The sequence below is a fragment of the Bombina bombina genome, chromosome 1 (assembly GCF_027579735.1).
Source record: "Bombina bombina isolate aBomBom1 chromosome 1, aBomBom1.pri, whole genome shotgun sequence".
Classification (NCBI taxonomy): domain Eukaryota; kingdom Metazoa; phylum Chordata; class Amphibia; order Anura; family Bombinatoridae; genus Bombina; species Bombina bombina.
Genome location: NC_069499.1, coordinates 1,031,829,828 through 1,031,845,339, shown reverse-complemented (window position 1 = coordinate 1,031,845,339; position 15,512 = coordinate 1,031,829,828). Strand labels below are relative to the sequence as shown.

General features: G+C 43.0%; 1 protein-coding gene across 2 annotated transcripts in view; it reads right to left on the bottom strand.

Annotated features, from left to right (window-relative positions):
- Positions 1-15,512, bottom strand: part of ELMO2 (engulfment and cell motility 2) — a 188,517-nt gene that overhangs the window by 116,526 nt on the left and 56,479 nt on the right. For both annotated transcript variants that reach the window (XM_053719560.1, XM_053719501.1), the window contains 5 exons: positions 8,952-9,051; positions 8,644-8,795; positions 8,474-8,552; positions 8,016-8,066; positions 7,772-7,894 (listed from right to left, as the gene is read on the bottom strand). In XM_053719560.1, the coding sequence (XP_053575535.1) occupies positions 7,772-7,894; positions 8,016-8,066; positions 8,474-8,552; positions 8,644-8,795; positions 8,952-9,051 (505 nt within the window). The remainder of the gene's footprint in view (positions 1-7,771; positions 7,895-8,015; positions 8,067-8,473; positions 8,553-8,643; positions 8,796-8,951; positions 9,052-15,512) is intronic.

Sequence of the window (15,512 nt, the reverse complement as noted above, 5' to 3'; positions counted from 1 at the left end):
AGCTCCTCCCCTCACATGTCATATCCAGCCATTCGACCGAAACAAGACAAGAAAGGAGAAACCATAGGGTGCAGTGGTGACTGGAGTTTTAATAAAAATTTAGATCTGCCTTAAAAAAGACAGGGCGGGCCGTGGACTGAATACACTACAAGAGAAATAAATTTATCAGGTAAGCATAAATTATGTTTTCTCTTGTTAAGTGTATTCAGTCCACGGGTCATCCATTACTTATGGGATACCAATACCAAAGCTAAAGTACACGGATGATGGGAGGGACAAGGCAGGTACTTAAACGGAAGGAACCACTGCCTGTAGAACCTTTCTCCCAAAAACAGCCTCCGAAGAAGCAAAAGTGTCAAATTTGTAAAATTTTGAAAAGGTATGAAGCGAAGACCAAGTCGCAGCCTTGCAAATCTGTTCAACAGAGGCCTCATTCTTAAAGGCCCAGGTGGAAGCCACAGCTCTAGTGGAATGAGCTGTAATTCTTTCAGGGGGCTGCTGTCCAGCAGTCTCATAGGCTAAACGTATTATGCTACGAAGCCAAAAAGAGAGAGAGGTTGCCGAAGCTTTTTGACCTCTCCTCTGTCCAGAATAAACGACAAACAGGGAAGAAGTTTGACGAAAATCTTTAGTTGCCTGTAAATAGAACTTCAGGGCACGGACTACGTCCAGATTATGCAAAAGTCGTTCATTCTTTGAAGAAGGATTAGGACATAATGATGGAACAACAATCTCCTGATTGATATTCTTGTTAGAAACTACCTTAGGTAAAAACCCAGGTTTAGTACGCAGAACTACCTTGTCTGAATGGAAAATCAGATAAGGAGAATCACAATGTAAGGCAGATAACTCAGAGACTCTTCGAGCCGAGGAAATAGCCATCAAAAACAGAACTTTCCAAGATAAAAGCTTAATATCAATGGAATGAAGGGGTTCAAACGGAACACCTTGAAGAACTTTAAGAACCAAGTTTAAGCTCCACGGAGGAGCAACAGTCTTAAACACAGGCTTAATCCTAGCCAAAGCCTGACAAAAACCCTGGACGTCTGGAACTTCTGCCAGACGCTTGTGTAAAAGAATAGACAGAGCAGAAATCTGTCCCTTTAACGAACTAGCAGATAAGCCCTTTTCTAAACCCTCTTGTAGAAAGGACAATATCCTAGGAATCCTAATCTTACTCCATGAGTAACTCTTGGATTCGCACTAATATAAATATTTACGCCATATCTTATGGTAAATTTTTCTGGTAACAGGCTTCCGTGCCTGTATTAAGGTATCAATAACTGACTCCGAGAAGCCACGCTTTGATAGAATCAAGCGTTCAATCTCCATGCAGTCAGCCTCAGAGAAATTAGATTTGGATGGTTGAAAGGACCTTGTATTAGAAGGTCCTGCCTCAGAGGCAGAGACCGTGGTGGACAGGACGACATGTCCACTAGGTCTGCATACCAGGTCCTGCGTGGCCACGCAGGCGCTATCAGAATCACCGATGCTCTCTCCTGTTTGATCTTGGCAATCAGTCAAGGCAGCAGTGGAAACGGTGGAAACACATAAGCCATGTTGAAAACCCAAGGGGCTGCTAGAGCATCTATCAGCGCCGCTCCCGGATCCCTGGACCTGGATCCGTAACGAGGAAGCTTGGCGTTCTGGCGAGACGCCATGAGATCCAGTTCTGGTTTGCCCCAACGATGAACCAGCTGAACGAACACCTCCGGATGAAGTTCCCACTCCCCCGGATGAAAAGTCTGGCGACTTAGAAAGTCCGCCTCCCAGTTCTCCACGCCTGGGATGTAAATCGCTGACAGGTGGCAAGAGTGAGACTCTGCCCAGCGAATTATCTTTGAGACTTCTAACATCGCTAGGGAACTCCTGGTTCCCCCTTGATGGTTGATGTAAGCCACAGTCGTGATGTTGTCCGACTGAAATCTGATGAACCTCAGTGTTGCTAACTGAGGCCAAGCTAGAAGAGCATTGAATATTGCTCTTAACTCCAGAATATTTATTGGGAGGAGTTTCTCCTCCTGAGTCCACGATCCCTGAGCCTTCAGGGAGTTCCAGACTGCGCCCCAACCTAGAAGGCTGGCATCTGTTGTTACAATCGTCCAATCTGGCCTGCGAAAGGTCATACCCTTGGACAGATGGACCCGAGAAAGCCACCAGAGAAGAGAATCTCTGGTCTCTTGATCCAGATTTAGTAGAGGGGACAAATCTGAGTAATCCCCATTCCACTGACCTAGCATGCATAAATGCAGCGGTCTGAGATGCAGGCGCGCAAATGGCACTATGTCCATTGCCGCTACCATTAAGCCGATTACTTCCATGCACTGAGCTACTGACGGGCGTGGAATGGAATGAAGGACACGGCAAGCATTTAGAAGTTTTGATAACCTGGACTCCGTCAGGTAAATTTTCATCTCTACCGAATCTATAAGAGTCCCTAGGAAAGAGACTCTTGTGAGTGGTAATAGAGAACTCTTTTCCACGTTCACCTTCCACCCATGCGACCTCAGAAATGCCAGAACTATCTCTGTATGAGACTTGGCAATTTGAAAACTTGACGCTTGTATCAGAATGTCGTCTAGATACGGAGCCACCGCTATGCCTCGAGGTCTTAGAACCGCCAGAAGTGAGCCCAGAACCTTTGTAAAAATTCTCGGGGCCGTAGCTAACCCGAAGGGAAGAGCTACAAACTGGTAATGCCTGTCTAGAAAGGCAAATCTTAGGTACCGATAATGATCTTTGTGAATCGGTATGTGAAGGTAGGCATCCTTTAAGTCCACTGTGGTCATATACTGACCCTCTTGGATCATGGGTAGGATGGTTCGAATAGTTTCCATTTTGAATGATGGAACTCTTAGGAATTTGTTTAAGATCTTTAGGTCCAAGATTGGTCTGAAGGTTCCCTCTTTCTTGGGAACCACAAACAGATTTGAATAAAATCCTTGCCCTTGTTCCGTCCGCGGAACTGGGTGGATCACCCCCATTACTAGGAGGTCTTGTACACAGCGTAGAAATGCCTCTTTCTTTATTTGGTTTGCTGATAACCTTGAAAGATGAAATCTCCCTTGTGGAGGAGAAGCTTTGAAGTCCAGAAGATATCCCTGAGATATGATCTCCAACGCCCAGGGATCCTGGACATCTCTTGCCCACGCCTGGGCGAAGAGAGAAAGTCTGCCCCCCACTAGATCCGTTTCCGGATAGGGGGCCATCCCTTCATGCTGTCTTAGGGGCAGTAGTAGGTTTTCTGGCCTGCTTGCCCTTGTTCCAGGACTGGTTAGTTTTCCAGGCCTGTATGTAACGAGCAACAGTTCCTTCCTGTTTGGAGCGGAGGAAGTTGATGCTGCTCCTGCCTTGAAGTTTCGAAAGGCACGAAAATTAGACTGTTTGGCCTTTGATTTGGCCCTGTCCTGAGGAAGAGTATGACCCTTACCTCCAGTAATGTCAGCGATAATTTCTTTCAAGCCGGGCCCGAATAAGGTCTGCCCCTTGAAAGGAATATTAAGCAATTTAGATTTAGAAGTCACGTCAGCTGACCAGGATTTAAGCCATAGCGCTCTGCGCGCCTGGATGGCGAATCCGGAGTTCTTAGCCGTTAGTTTAGTTAAATGTACAATGGCATCAGAAACGAATGCATTAGCTAGCTTAAGTGCTTTAAGCTTGTCCATAATTTCATCCAATGGAGCTGTGTGAATGGCCTCTTCTAGAGACTCAAACCAGAATGCCGCAGCAGCAGTGACAGGCGCAATGCATGCAAGGGGCTGTAAGATAAAACCTTGTTGAACAAACATTTTCTTAAGGTAACCTTCTAATTTTGTATCCATTGGATCCGAAAAAGCACAACTATCCTCCACCGGGATAGTGGTACGCTTAGCTAAAGTAGAAACTGCTCCCTCCACCTTAGGGACCGTCTGCCATAAGTCCCGTGTAGTGGCGTCTATTGGAAACATTTTCCTAAATATAGGAGGTGGGGAAAAGGGCACACCGGGTCTATCCCACTCCTTGCTAATAATTTCTGTAAGCCTTTTAGGTATAGGAAAAACGTCAGCACACACCGGCACCGCATAGTATCTATCCAGCCTACATAATTTCTCTGGAATTGCAACTGTGTTACAGTCATTCAGAGCCGCTAAAACCTCCCCTAGCAATACACGGAGGTTCTTAAGCTTAAATTTAAAATTAGAGATCTCTGAATCCGGTTTCCCTGGATCAGATCCGTCACCCACAGAATGAAGCTCTCCGTCATCATGTTCTGCAAACTGTGACGCAGTATCGGACATGGCTCTCACAGCACCAGCGCGCTCTGTCCTTATCCCAGAGCTATCGCGCTTGCCTCTTAATTCTGGCAATTTAGATAATACTTCTGTCAGAGTATTATTCATAATAGTAGCCATGTCTTGTAAAGTGATTTGTATGGGCGTCTCTGATGTACTTGGCGCCACAATATCACACGCCTCCTGAGCGGGAGGCGAAGGTACTGACACGTGAGGAGAGTTAGTTGGCATAACTTCCCCCTCGTTGTCTGGTGATAATTCCTTTACAGATAAAAACTGACCTTTATTATTTAAAGTGAAATCAATACATTTAGTACACATATTTCTATGGGGCTCCACACTGGCCTTCAAACATAGTGAACAAACAGATTCATCTGTGTCAGACATGTTTAAACAGACTAGCAATGAGACTAGCAAGCTTGGAAAATACTTTAAAATACATTTTCAAGCAATATAGAAAACGCTACTGCGCCTTTAAGAAGCACAAAAAAACTGTCACAGTTGAAATAACAATGAACCAAATCAGTTATAGCAACCAAATTTTCACAGTAAATGTATTAAGTTAGCAGAGCATTGCACCCACTAGCAAATGGATGATTAACCCCTTAATACCCAAAAACGGATAATCAATAGAGCAAAAAACGTTTTTAACACAGTCAAACACACTGTCACAGGTCTGCTGTGACTGATTACCTCCCTCAAAATGACTTTTGAAATCCCTTGAGCTCTCTAGAGACGTCCTGGGTCATGCAGGAAGAAGCAGGAAGACTGTGACTGAATTTTTACTGCGCAAAAAAGCGCTAAAATAGGCCCCTCCCACTCATTATTACAACAGTGGGAAACCTCAGTTAACTGTTTCTATGCAGAAATATAAGTCAGCCATGTGGAAAAATTCATGCCCCAATAAGTTTTATCACCAAAGTACCTCACAAAAACGATTAAACATGCCAGCAAACGTTTTAAACCTCCTTTTTTAAAGAGTATGTATTTCTATTGATAAGCCTGATACTAGTCACTACTACTGCATTTAAGGCTCATTACATTACTTCAGTATTAGCAGCATTTTCTTAGTCAAATTCCATTCCTTAGAAAATTACTTTACTGTACATACATTAATCAGCCTGATACCAGTCGCTTCCACTGCATTTAAGGCTGTACTTACATTACTTCGGTATCAGCAGTATTTTCTTAGTCAATTCCATTCCTTAGAAAAATATTTTACTGCACAGGAGATCCCGCACGATATTCCCTTTCTGAAGTTACCCCACTCCTCAGAATGTGCGAGAACAGCCAGTGGATCTTAGTTACTTCTGCTAAGATCATAGAAAACGCAGGCAGATTCTTCTTCCAAATACTGCCTGAGAAAAAAAACAGCACACTCCGGTGCCATTTAAAAATAACAAACTTTTGATTGAAGAAATAATTAAGTATAAAACACCACACTCCTCTCACGACCTCCATCTATGTTGAGGGTTGCAAGAGAATGACTGGATATGACATGTGAGGGGAGGAGCTATATAGCAGCTCTGCTTTGGGTGATCCTCTTGCAACTTCCTGTTGGGAAGGGAATATATCCCATAAGTAATGGATGACCCGTGGACTGAATACACTTAACAAGAGAAAATAAAAATAATCCTAACCGGATAAAATAAAATAACAGGCAACCCAAGGGTTAACGCGCAAAAAGAACAGAAGGTCTGCAGGACCAGCCTATCGGAAACCGTGTCTTCCAACAACACTGGGAAAGATCTCGATAACAAGACTGAAGGAGATTACTTCATCCCCCCCATGTCTAACAAGGTGGAGACTGATGAGTTGTATCTGTGATGTTTCATCAATAAATAGAATCATGATGCATACCTGAGGTGCTGTTACTGTCATTTGGATTTGTTGTTGTTGTTGGGGATCAGTGCAGGATCCTTGCAACTTGCACCTGGATGTTGGACTGCGAGTGCTGTGCTGAACTTTTTTGTTGGGAGACTGATGAGTCCCAGACCCAAGAAGGATAGGGTCCCCAAGCAGCTCAAAAACGTGTCTGAGTAAAACACTAAAGCGAGCCTGCCTGTAATGAAAGGCACAACACTCAGGCACAGTTACACCCACAGGGAACTGTACATGCCCTCCAGAGGCCGAAGGACCTGGGGCAATCGGGCACGAGCACAACCGCGAACAAACATCTGGACTTAGCAGACGTCAAAAGTATGTAGAAGCAAAAATGTGCCACAACCTCCGGGGGAAACAATCCACCCTCCGAGGAGGAAAACACATAACTTGGGTTGTGCATGTGTAGTAGTAGAAAATGGTAGGGAACTCGCCCCCCGGAGGACAGGGCCCTCCGAGGCGGATGGCTCAGCAGTCTCTTCAATCCCCCAGCCCGAGGAACAAGGCGCTCTATGACGGCCTTAAGAACATAACCGACTGACCTGAGTCAATGGGGCCAATTCACATTCTTCACAGGACGAAGAATCTGAATCAGAATGTTGACCAATCTCAACATCAGTATCCTCTATAACTGGATCAAGGATACCCAAAAATGGACTATATATAAAACAATATGAACGGCACCTGACACCCACAATGGCTGGGGCACTCACCACCTCCTATGCACCAGACACTAGCGGACTAAAAGTTTCCGTCGCCACACAGTCAGGAATGCGGAAATGGAAGACCAGAACTTAAGCACGCTCGGTCACAAGATGAACCGTATAGTCCAACAAAAAGCGCGCCCAACCATAAGGTCGCGTCACTTCAACACTACACATAAGCAGATTGAATCACATAACAAACATGATTACAAAAAACCCTGTTCAATAGTCCCCCTCAGGAGATATTAACCCTTAATTCCAACACACTTAAAGGAGTCTCACTGAGACCCTGTATTTTTCATGTGAGTTTGCAGGAACAAATGAGTTACAGTACATTCATGAAGAAGTAAAATGAAACGATCTTACCGGAATCTACACCGTGGAACAGGAACACAGCCTTTCAAGTGTGACGGATAGTAGCCTCGCCTCCACCATGGACGTGAGAGAAGAAAGCAGGCAGCGAAGTGAAGTTCGACAACGCCAATTGCTTGAGGAGCTGTTAACATGAGTCGGGATGGTTTCGCAGAAAGACTCTTCCTGCATCTCCGGACTCTAACTTTCATCCAAGCCCTCACTGAGAGACTGACAGGATTACTTAAAACTCCCGTCCCATGTCGAAGAGTGCTACCCTCCATAAGAGACAAATTAAATTCTGACACTTCTCTGCCAACCTCCTGGGACGAAAGGCAAAGAATTACTGGGAGATGAGGGAAGTTGGAGTATTAAAGCCTTTGGCTGGGGTGTCTTTGCATCCTCCTGGTGGCCAGGTTCTTTTTTCCCCAAAAGTAATGAATACAGCTGTGGACTCTTTCCATATATGAATAAAACAGAATGCTCTTTCTAAATCATAATAGAAAAAAGTTGGGTTTAATAAACAGAACAGTAAATAAAAGACAATGATAAATTCTAAGTCACCTGATCACTGGGGTCCATCTTTGTCATCATCCTCTCCTCCAGGAGGTTGAACGTAAGAACCTGCAGCACATACAACTGATGTGCCATTTCTGTCTTGATTGGTCGATTGCCCCGGATAATATGCTGTAAAAACCAAATTAGCATGAAATTAACATTTAAAAAAAGAAAAAGGAAAGCATAGAGTGAAAGATCTACACCCCAATCGTTTGCAATCTATATCATATTCCTCCTTTCCTCTACTTACATTGAGGATAATGGCCCTCAGGTGCTTCTGAACAAAGGCATTTGCCATCTCCTGTAAAAACAGAAAAAAAAGAGATCCATATGAGGAAGAAAGGGGGGATACATGGGGATAAAGAAAAAGAAAAAAGAAAGAGAGAGAAGTGAGGACGAGTAAGTAGAGATAGGGTGGCATCTAGATTCAGAGCAGAAGGGAAGTAATGAAAAGTGACAAAACAATGAAAAACTACCCAGATTTAACCCTATCAGTACTCACGCTAACAGGTACTTCCATCAGATTCAGTGGCGTGTCCTGAGTGCACATTGCACACAAACAGAAGCAGAGAGGGGAGTTAACAGCAGACAGAAAATAGCTTCACACAAGGGGTTAAATCCACAAAACATGTAGCAGGAGACATACACGAGTGTGTAGCAAATACATATAAGCGCATATCACCACAAACACAGAAAGGTATCACACACCTGTCTCTTGTCCTCTGGGGCCTTGAGAAATAAGGCATTGATTAGAGCAATGGCATAGGTCTGGATTTCTTGGTTACAGCTGAGGGGGATAAGTGACAAGTAACGTGATCATCAGGAATAGAATAAGAATGCCACATCAAGCAGAGAGACAGACAATGCTTGAAACTTACACCTGCAGGTGGTTTATGAGCTGCCCAACAGTGATTTCCTCTGCAATCTTGTGGTACAGAGCTTGGCTGTTTAATACCATACTCTCTAGAATTGCAAGTGAGCGCTGCAGAATTGACACATCCACTGATGTTTGAGAGACGTACCCACAAATCTGAGGAGAGAGAAACCATTCGCAACTTGAGCAAAGGCCTAGACACACTACAGACATAAGCACCATGTGCAGTGTGAAGAAAAAAATCCCCAAATCAGAGAAACATAGAAAAGCACTTATACAGACAGAAAAGCACTTAGACTGCAAGCTCCTGACCTGTTTAATAAAAGTGAGTGACACCATGTCCCAGGAGACAATCCCATGATCCATCAACTCCAGGAAAGCTGTGAGTGTGAAGGCCAACATCTCACTGTAACTATGAAACATAGAGATTGCAAGATCAGGGATGAGAAAGTTGAGAAAGATTGGGAAGGAGATAAGATAGTAGAACAATTTCAGAAGTGAATTGGCAGCCAAATGGTGTATTGGGAAGGGAACCTTTAGAGGATAACTAAAGTAAATCATTGTGAGAAAGAAGGAAAATCATTTAACCAACTGATAAAAAGGAAAAAATATTTTTTTTAGAAATTACACAAGAAAAAGGGTGAGTACAAACAAATAATCCTATATCAGTATCAATTCAAACCCAACTTGTCTCATTTATACAATTCAAGTGAGACTAGTGGGGGTGCCTGGTGCATATAAAGAGTTAATAATAACAAAAAGAAAAGAAAAAAGAAACACCTTTTTAGGCACACACTTATTAAAGCTAAATGGACACACTTATTAACCCCTTAACGACCAGACATCTCAGACAAAAACTTCCCCAAAAGACCAGAGCATTTTTGCCATCACTACATTTAAACAGAAAGAGCCTTTTTTTATATTTACCTATCAAAACTATATATTTTTTTTTTTTAGTAGACAACCCAAAGTATTGATCTAGGCCTATTTTGGTATATTTCATGCCACCATTTCACCGCCAAATGCGATCAAATAAAAAAAAACAATTTTAGGTTTCTCACTAAAATTATTTACAAACAGCTTGTGCAATCATGGCACAAATGGTTGTAAATGCTTCTCTGGAATCCCCTTTGTTTGGAAATAGCAGACATATATGGACATACTTGAAAACGAGAGAAATCTCAATGTATCCTTCCTGGTAAAATATTTTATAAATTAAATATTTTATAAATAAATTATGCTCAGCAGTGAAGGGGTTAATTAGGTAGCTTGTAGGGTTAATTTTAGCTTTTGTGTAGAGTTCAGCCTCCCACCTGACACATCTCACCCTCTGATCCCCCTCCCTGACTTCTCTCAAACAGCTCTCTTCCCTCCCCCACCCCCCAAAGGTCACCCCCCATCTTAAGTACTGGCAGAAAATCAGCCAGTATAAAAATATATATTTTTCTGCAGGGTAGTATCCCCCCTTACCTCCCAGATCCCCTAAACAGCCCTCTAGCCCTCCCCCCTCTACCTATTTGCCGCCATTGTATGTACTGGCAGCTGTCTGCCAGTACCCAGTTTTCTGCAAATTAGGCAATTTAAAAATAAAAAAAATTAAAATACCCATTTTTTCTGTAGTGTAGCTGCCCCCCCTCAATAACCTACCCCCCCCTCCCAGATCACTTTCCCCCAACGGATCCCACAGAGGATACCCCTCATTGCCTTTACTCCCTCCTTCCCCCTCACTGCGACAGAACACTGGCTCTTTTTTTTTTCTTCCCTTCATCGCCTGTAGCGTGGGGTAGCGGTCCCACCCGCTCCCGCCCTCCTCCCGCCCCCCTCCAACGATGGGCCGCCCACCCGCCTCCCTCCTTAAAATCCCACCCACCAACGATCTGCACCACAGCTGTCCAATGCAGGGAGGGCTCTGCATCGGTAACTCTGCAAATCTATTTCTGCAGTGCCCCACTCGTGGGGCATTCAAAAATAGTGCAAGATTGCGGCAGAGAGAAGCCCAGGACTACAGCGACGTACAGGGTTTAGCGCTGGTAGTTAACCCTTTGGCTGCTAAGCCATTTCCCACCTGTGTGCTAAGCTGGTTTTGAGCTTTTTGTTGCAGTTCACGTTTAGCCCCTTAACGACCGAGGACGTGCCAGGCACGTCCTACAAAAACTGGTCCTTAATGACCAAGGATGGTTTCAACTGCTGGAAGCAATCATGATCGCTATTAGTCGCTTTCAGGTTATTGCAGTGATGCCTCAATATTGAGGCATCCTGCAATACCCTTTTTTTTAGACACCGATGCAGAGAGAACCACTCTTTAACCCTCTTTGCATCGGCCAGCGATGGTGCCGATCGTTGGTGGGTGGGAGTCCCATCGCTGGAGGCCGTTCCGAATCCTGTTCCTGTAGTGCCCCAGAGTGGCCGGGAGTGTGCGCCTGTGTGTGCGCTTGCGCGCTACATTAAGTCCAAGACTCACTGAAGACTGTATGGGAAGGAGGGAGAGGGAGGGGGGAATAAATGTTGGGAAAGGGATCTGGGAGGGGGAGGAGGGGGGGGAGGGTATTGAGGGGGGCAGCTACACTACAGAAAAATTGCCAGTTTTCAATAAAAAAAAAAAAGAGGCCTCAGCCGAGGCAAAAGTATCAAATTTGTAAAATGTATTTTTATTATTATTATTTATTAATTATATTTCTCAACCAGAAGGAAAGAGAAGTAGAAGTAAACTTCTGACCCTTACACTTTCCTGAGAAACAAACAGGGCAGAAGACTGGCAAAAATCCTTAGTCGTCTGTAGGTAGAATTTTAGAGCACGCACAACATCCGAGTTGTGCAACAGACGTTCTTTATGAGAAGGAGGATTGGGACAGAGAGAAGGAACAACAATTTCCTGATTAATATTTTTTATCTGAAACCACTTTAGGAAGAAACCCCAATTTAGTACGAAGAACCGCCTTATCCACATGAAAGATAAGGTAAGGCGAATCACACTGCAAAGCCGAGAGTTCCGAAACTCTCCGAGCAGAAGAGATAGCAATAAGAAACAAAACCCTCCAATATAGCAACTTAATATCTATGGTATGCATTGGCTCAAAAGGAGCCTGCTGCATAACTTTAAGAACAAGATTAAGGCTCCAAGGAGGAGCAACAATTTTAAACAAAGGCCTGATTCTGACCAGGGCCTGACAAAAAGATTGAACATCTGACACATCTGCCAGAAACTTGTGTAACAAAATAGATCATACAGAAATCTGACCTTTCAGAGAACTGACTGACAACCCTTTCTCCAGACCTTCCTGGAGAAAATACAAAATTCTAGGAATCCTGACCCTACTCTAAGCAGTCAGCTTCAGAGAAATGAGATTTGGATGGAGGAATGGACCCTGAGTTAGAAGGTCCTCCGGATGGAGAGCGCGGTAAATAGGTAGAGGGGGTAGGGTTAAAGAGCTGTTTGGGGGGTGGGGGATCAGGGAGGTTGCAGAAAAATATAGAAAAAAAAAAGCCTTTTATTTTAGTACTGGCAGACTTTCTGCCAGTACTTAAGATGGCGGTGACAATTGTGAGGTGGGGTCAGGGAGGGATCAGGGGGTGGGATGTGTCAGATGGGAGGCTGATCTCTACTATAAAGCTAACATTAACCCTACAAGCTACCTAATTAACCCCTTAACTGTTGGGCATAATACAAGTGTGGTGCGCAGCAGCATTTGGCGGCCTTCTAATTACCAAAAAGCATTGCCAAAACCATATATGTCTGCTATTTCTGAACAAAGGGGATCCCAGAGAAGCATTTACAACCATTTGTGCCATAATTGCACAAGCTGTTTGTAAATAATTTAATTGAGAAACCTAAAGTTTGTGAAAAAGTGAACAATTTTTTTTTTATTTGACTGCATTTGGCGGTGAAATGGTGGCATGAAATATACCAAAATGGGCCTAGATCAATACTTTGGGTTGTCTACTAAAAACATAATTTATGTTAGAACTTACCTGATAAATTCATTTCTTTCATATTGGCAAGAGTCCATGAGCTAGTGAAGTATGGGATATACAAGTTTCCCAAACCTCAAAATGCCTATAAATACACCCCTCACCACACCCACAATTCAGTTTAACGAATAGCGAAGTAGTGGGGTGATAAAGAAAGGAGTAAAAAGCATAAAAAAAGGAACTTGGAAATATAATTGTGCTTTATACAAAAAACATAACCACCATAAAAAGGGTGGGTCTCATGGACTCTTGCCAATATGAAAGAAATTAATTTATCAGGTAAGTTCTTACATAAATTATGTTTTCTTTCATGTAATTGGCAAGAGTCCATGAGCTAGTGACGTATGGGATAGTAATACCCAAGATGTGAAACTCCACAGAAGAGTCACTAGAGAGTGAGGGATAAAAATAATAACAGCCATTTTCCGCTGAAAAAATTAATCCACAACCCAAAATATATGTTTATTCTCATAAATGAAAAGAAAAAACTTAAACATAAGAAGAGAAATCAAACTGAAACAGCTGCCTGAAAAACATTTCTACCAAAAACTGCTTCCGAAGAAGCAAATACATTAAAACGGTAGAATTTAGCAAATGTTTGCAAAGAAGACCAAGTTGCTGCTTTGCAAATCTGATCAACTGAAGCTTCAATCTTAAAAGCCCACGAAGTGGAGACTGATCTAGTAGAATGAGCTGTAATTCTCTGAGGCGGGGCCTGACCCAACTCCAAATAAGCCTGATGAATCAAAAGTTAACCAAGATGCCAAGGAAATGGCAGAAGCCTTCTGACCTTTCCTAGAACCAGAAAAGATAACAAATAGACTAGAAGTCTTCCTGAAATCTTTAGTAGCTTCAACATAATATTTCAAAGCTCTTACAACATCCAAAGAATGTAAGGATCTCTCCAAAGAATTCTTAGGATTAGGACACAAAGAAGGAACAACAATTTCTCTATTAATGTTGTTCGGTAGAAATTTAAATTATGTCTGCAAAACTGCCTTATCCTGATGGAAAATCAAAAAAGGAGATTCACAAGAAAGAGCAGATAATTTGGAAACTCTTCTAGCAGAAGAGATGGCCAAAAGGAACAACACTTTCCAAGAAAGTAGTTTAATGTCCAAAGAATGCATAGGCTCAAACGGAGGAGCCTGTAAAGCCTTCAAAACCAAATTAAGACTCCAAGGAGGAGAGATTGATTTAATGACAACCTTGATACAGACCAAAGCCTGTACAAAACAGTGAATATCAGGAAGCTTAGCAATCTTTATGTGAAATAAAACAGAAAGAGCAGAGATTTGTCACTTCAAGGAACTTGCAGAAAAACATTTTTGTCCAAACCATCCTGAAGAAACTGTAAAATTCTAGTAATTCTAAAAGCATGCCAGGAGAATTAATGAGAAGAACACCATGAAATATAAGTCTTCCAAACACGATAATAAATCTTCCTAGAAACAGATTTATGAGCCTGTAACATAGTATAAATCACTGAATCAGAGAAACCTCTATGACTAAGCACTAGGCGTTCAGTTTCCATACCTTCAAATTTAATGATTTGAGATGCTGATGGAAAAACGGACATTGAGACAGAAGGTCTGGTCTTAAAGGAAGTGGCCAAGGTTGGCAACTGGACATCCGAACAAGATCCGCATACCAAAACCTGTGAGGCCATGCTGGAGCTACCAGCAACACAAACAATTGTTCCATGATGATCTTGGAGATCACTCTTGGAAGAAGAACTAGAGTCGGGAAAATATAAGCAGGTTGGTAACACCAAGGAACTGCCAATGCATCCACCGCCTCCGCCTGAGGATCCCTGGACCTGGACAGGTACCTGAGAAGTTTCTTGTTTAGATGGGAAGCCATCAGATCTATTTCTGGAAGACCCCACATCTGACCAATCTGAGTAAACACATCTGGATGGAGCAACCACTCCTCCGGATGTAAAGTCTGGCGGCTGAGATAATCTGCTTCCGAATTGTCTACACCTGGGATATGAACCGCAGAAATTAGACAGGAGCTAGATTCCGCCCAAGCAAGTATCCAAGATACTTCTTTCATAGCTAGGGGACTGTGAGTCCCACCCTGATGATTGACATATGCCACAGTTGTGATATTGTCTGTCTGAAAACAAATGAACGATTCTCTCTTCAACAGAGGCCAAACCTGAAGAGCCCTGAAAATAGCACGAAGTTCTAAAATATTGATTGGTAACCTCACCTCTTGAGATTTCCAAACCCCTTGTGCTGTCAGAGATCCCCAGACAGCTCCCCAACCTGAAAGACTTGCATCTGTTGTAATCACAGTCCAGGTTGGACAAACAAAAGAGGCCCCTTGAACTATACAATGGTGATCTAACCACCAAGTCAGAGAGAGTCGAACATTGGGATTTAAGGATATTAATTGTGATATCTTTGTATAATCCCTGCACCATTGATTCAGCATACAAAGCTGGAGAGGTCTCATATGAAAACGAGCAAAGGGAATCGCATCCGATGCAGCAGTCATGAGACCTAAAACTTCCATGCACATAGCTACTGAAGGGAATGATTGAGACTGAAGGTTCCGACAAGCTGAAACCAATTATAATCGTCTCTTGTCTATTAGAGACAGAGTCATGGACACTGAATCTATCTGGAAACCGAAAAAGGTAACTCTTGTCTGAGGATTTAAGGAGCTTTTTGGTAAATTGATCCTCCAACCATGTCTTTGAAGAAACAACACTAGTTGATTTGTGTGAGATTCTGCAGAATGTAAAGTCTGAGCAAGTACCAAGATATCATCCAAATAAGGAAACACTGCAATACCCCGTTCTCTGATTACAGAGAGTAGGGCATCAAGAACCTTTGAAAAGATTCTTGGAGCTGTCGCTAGGCCAAATGGAAGAGCGACAAATTGGTAATGCTT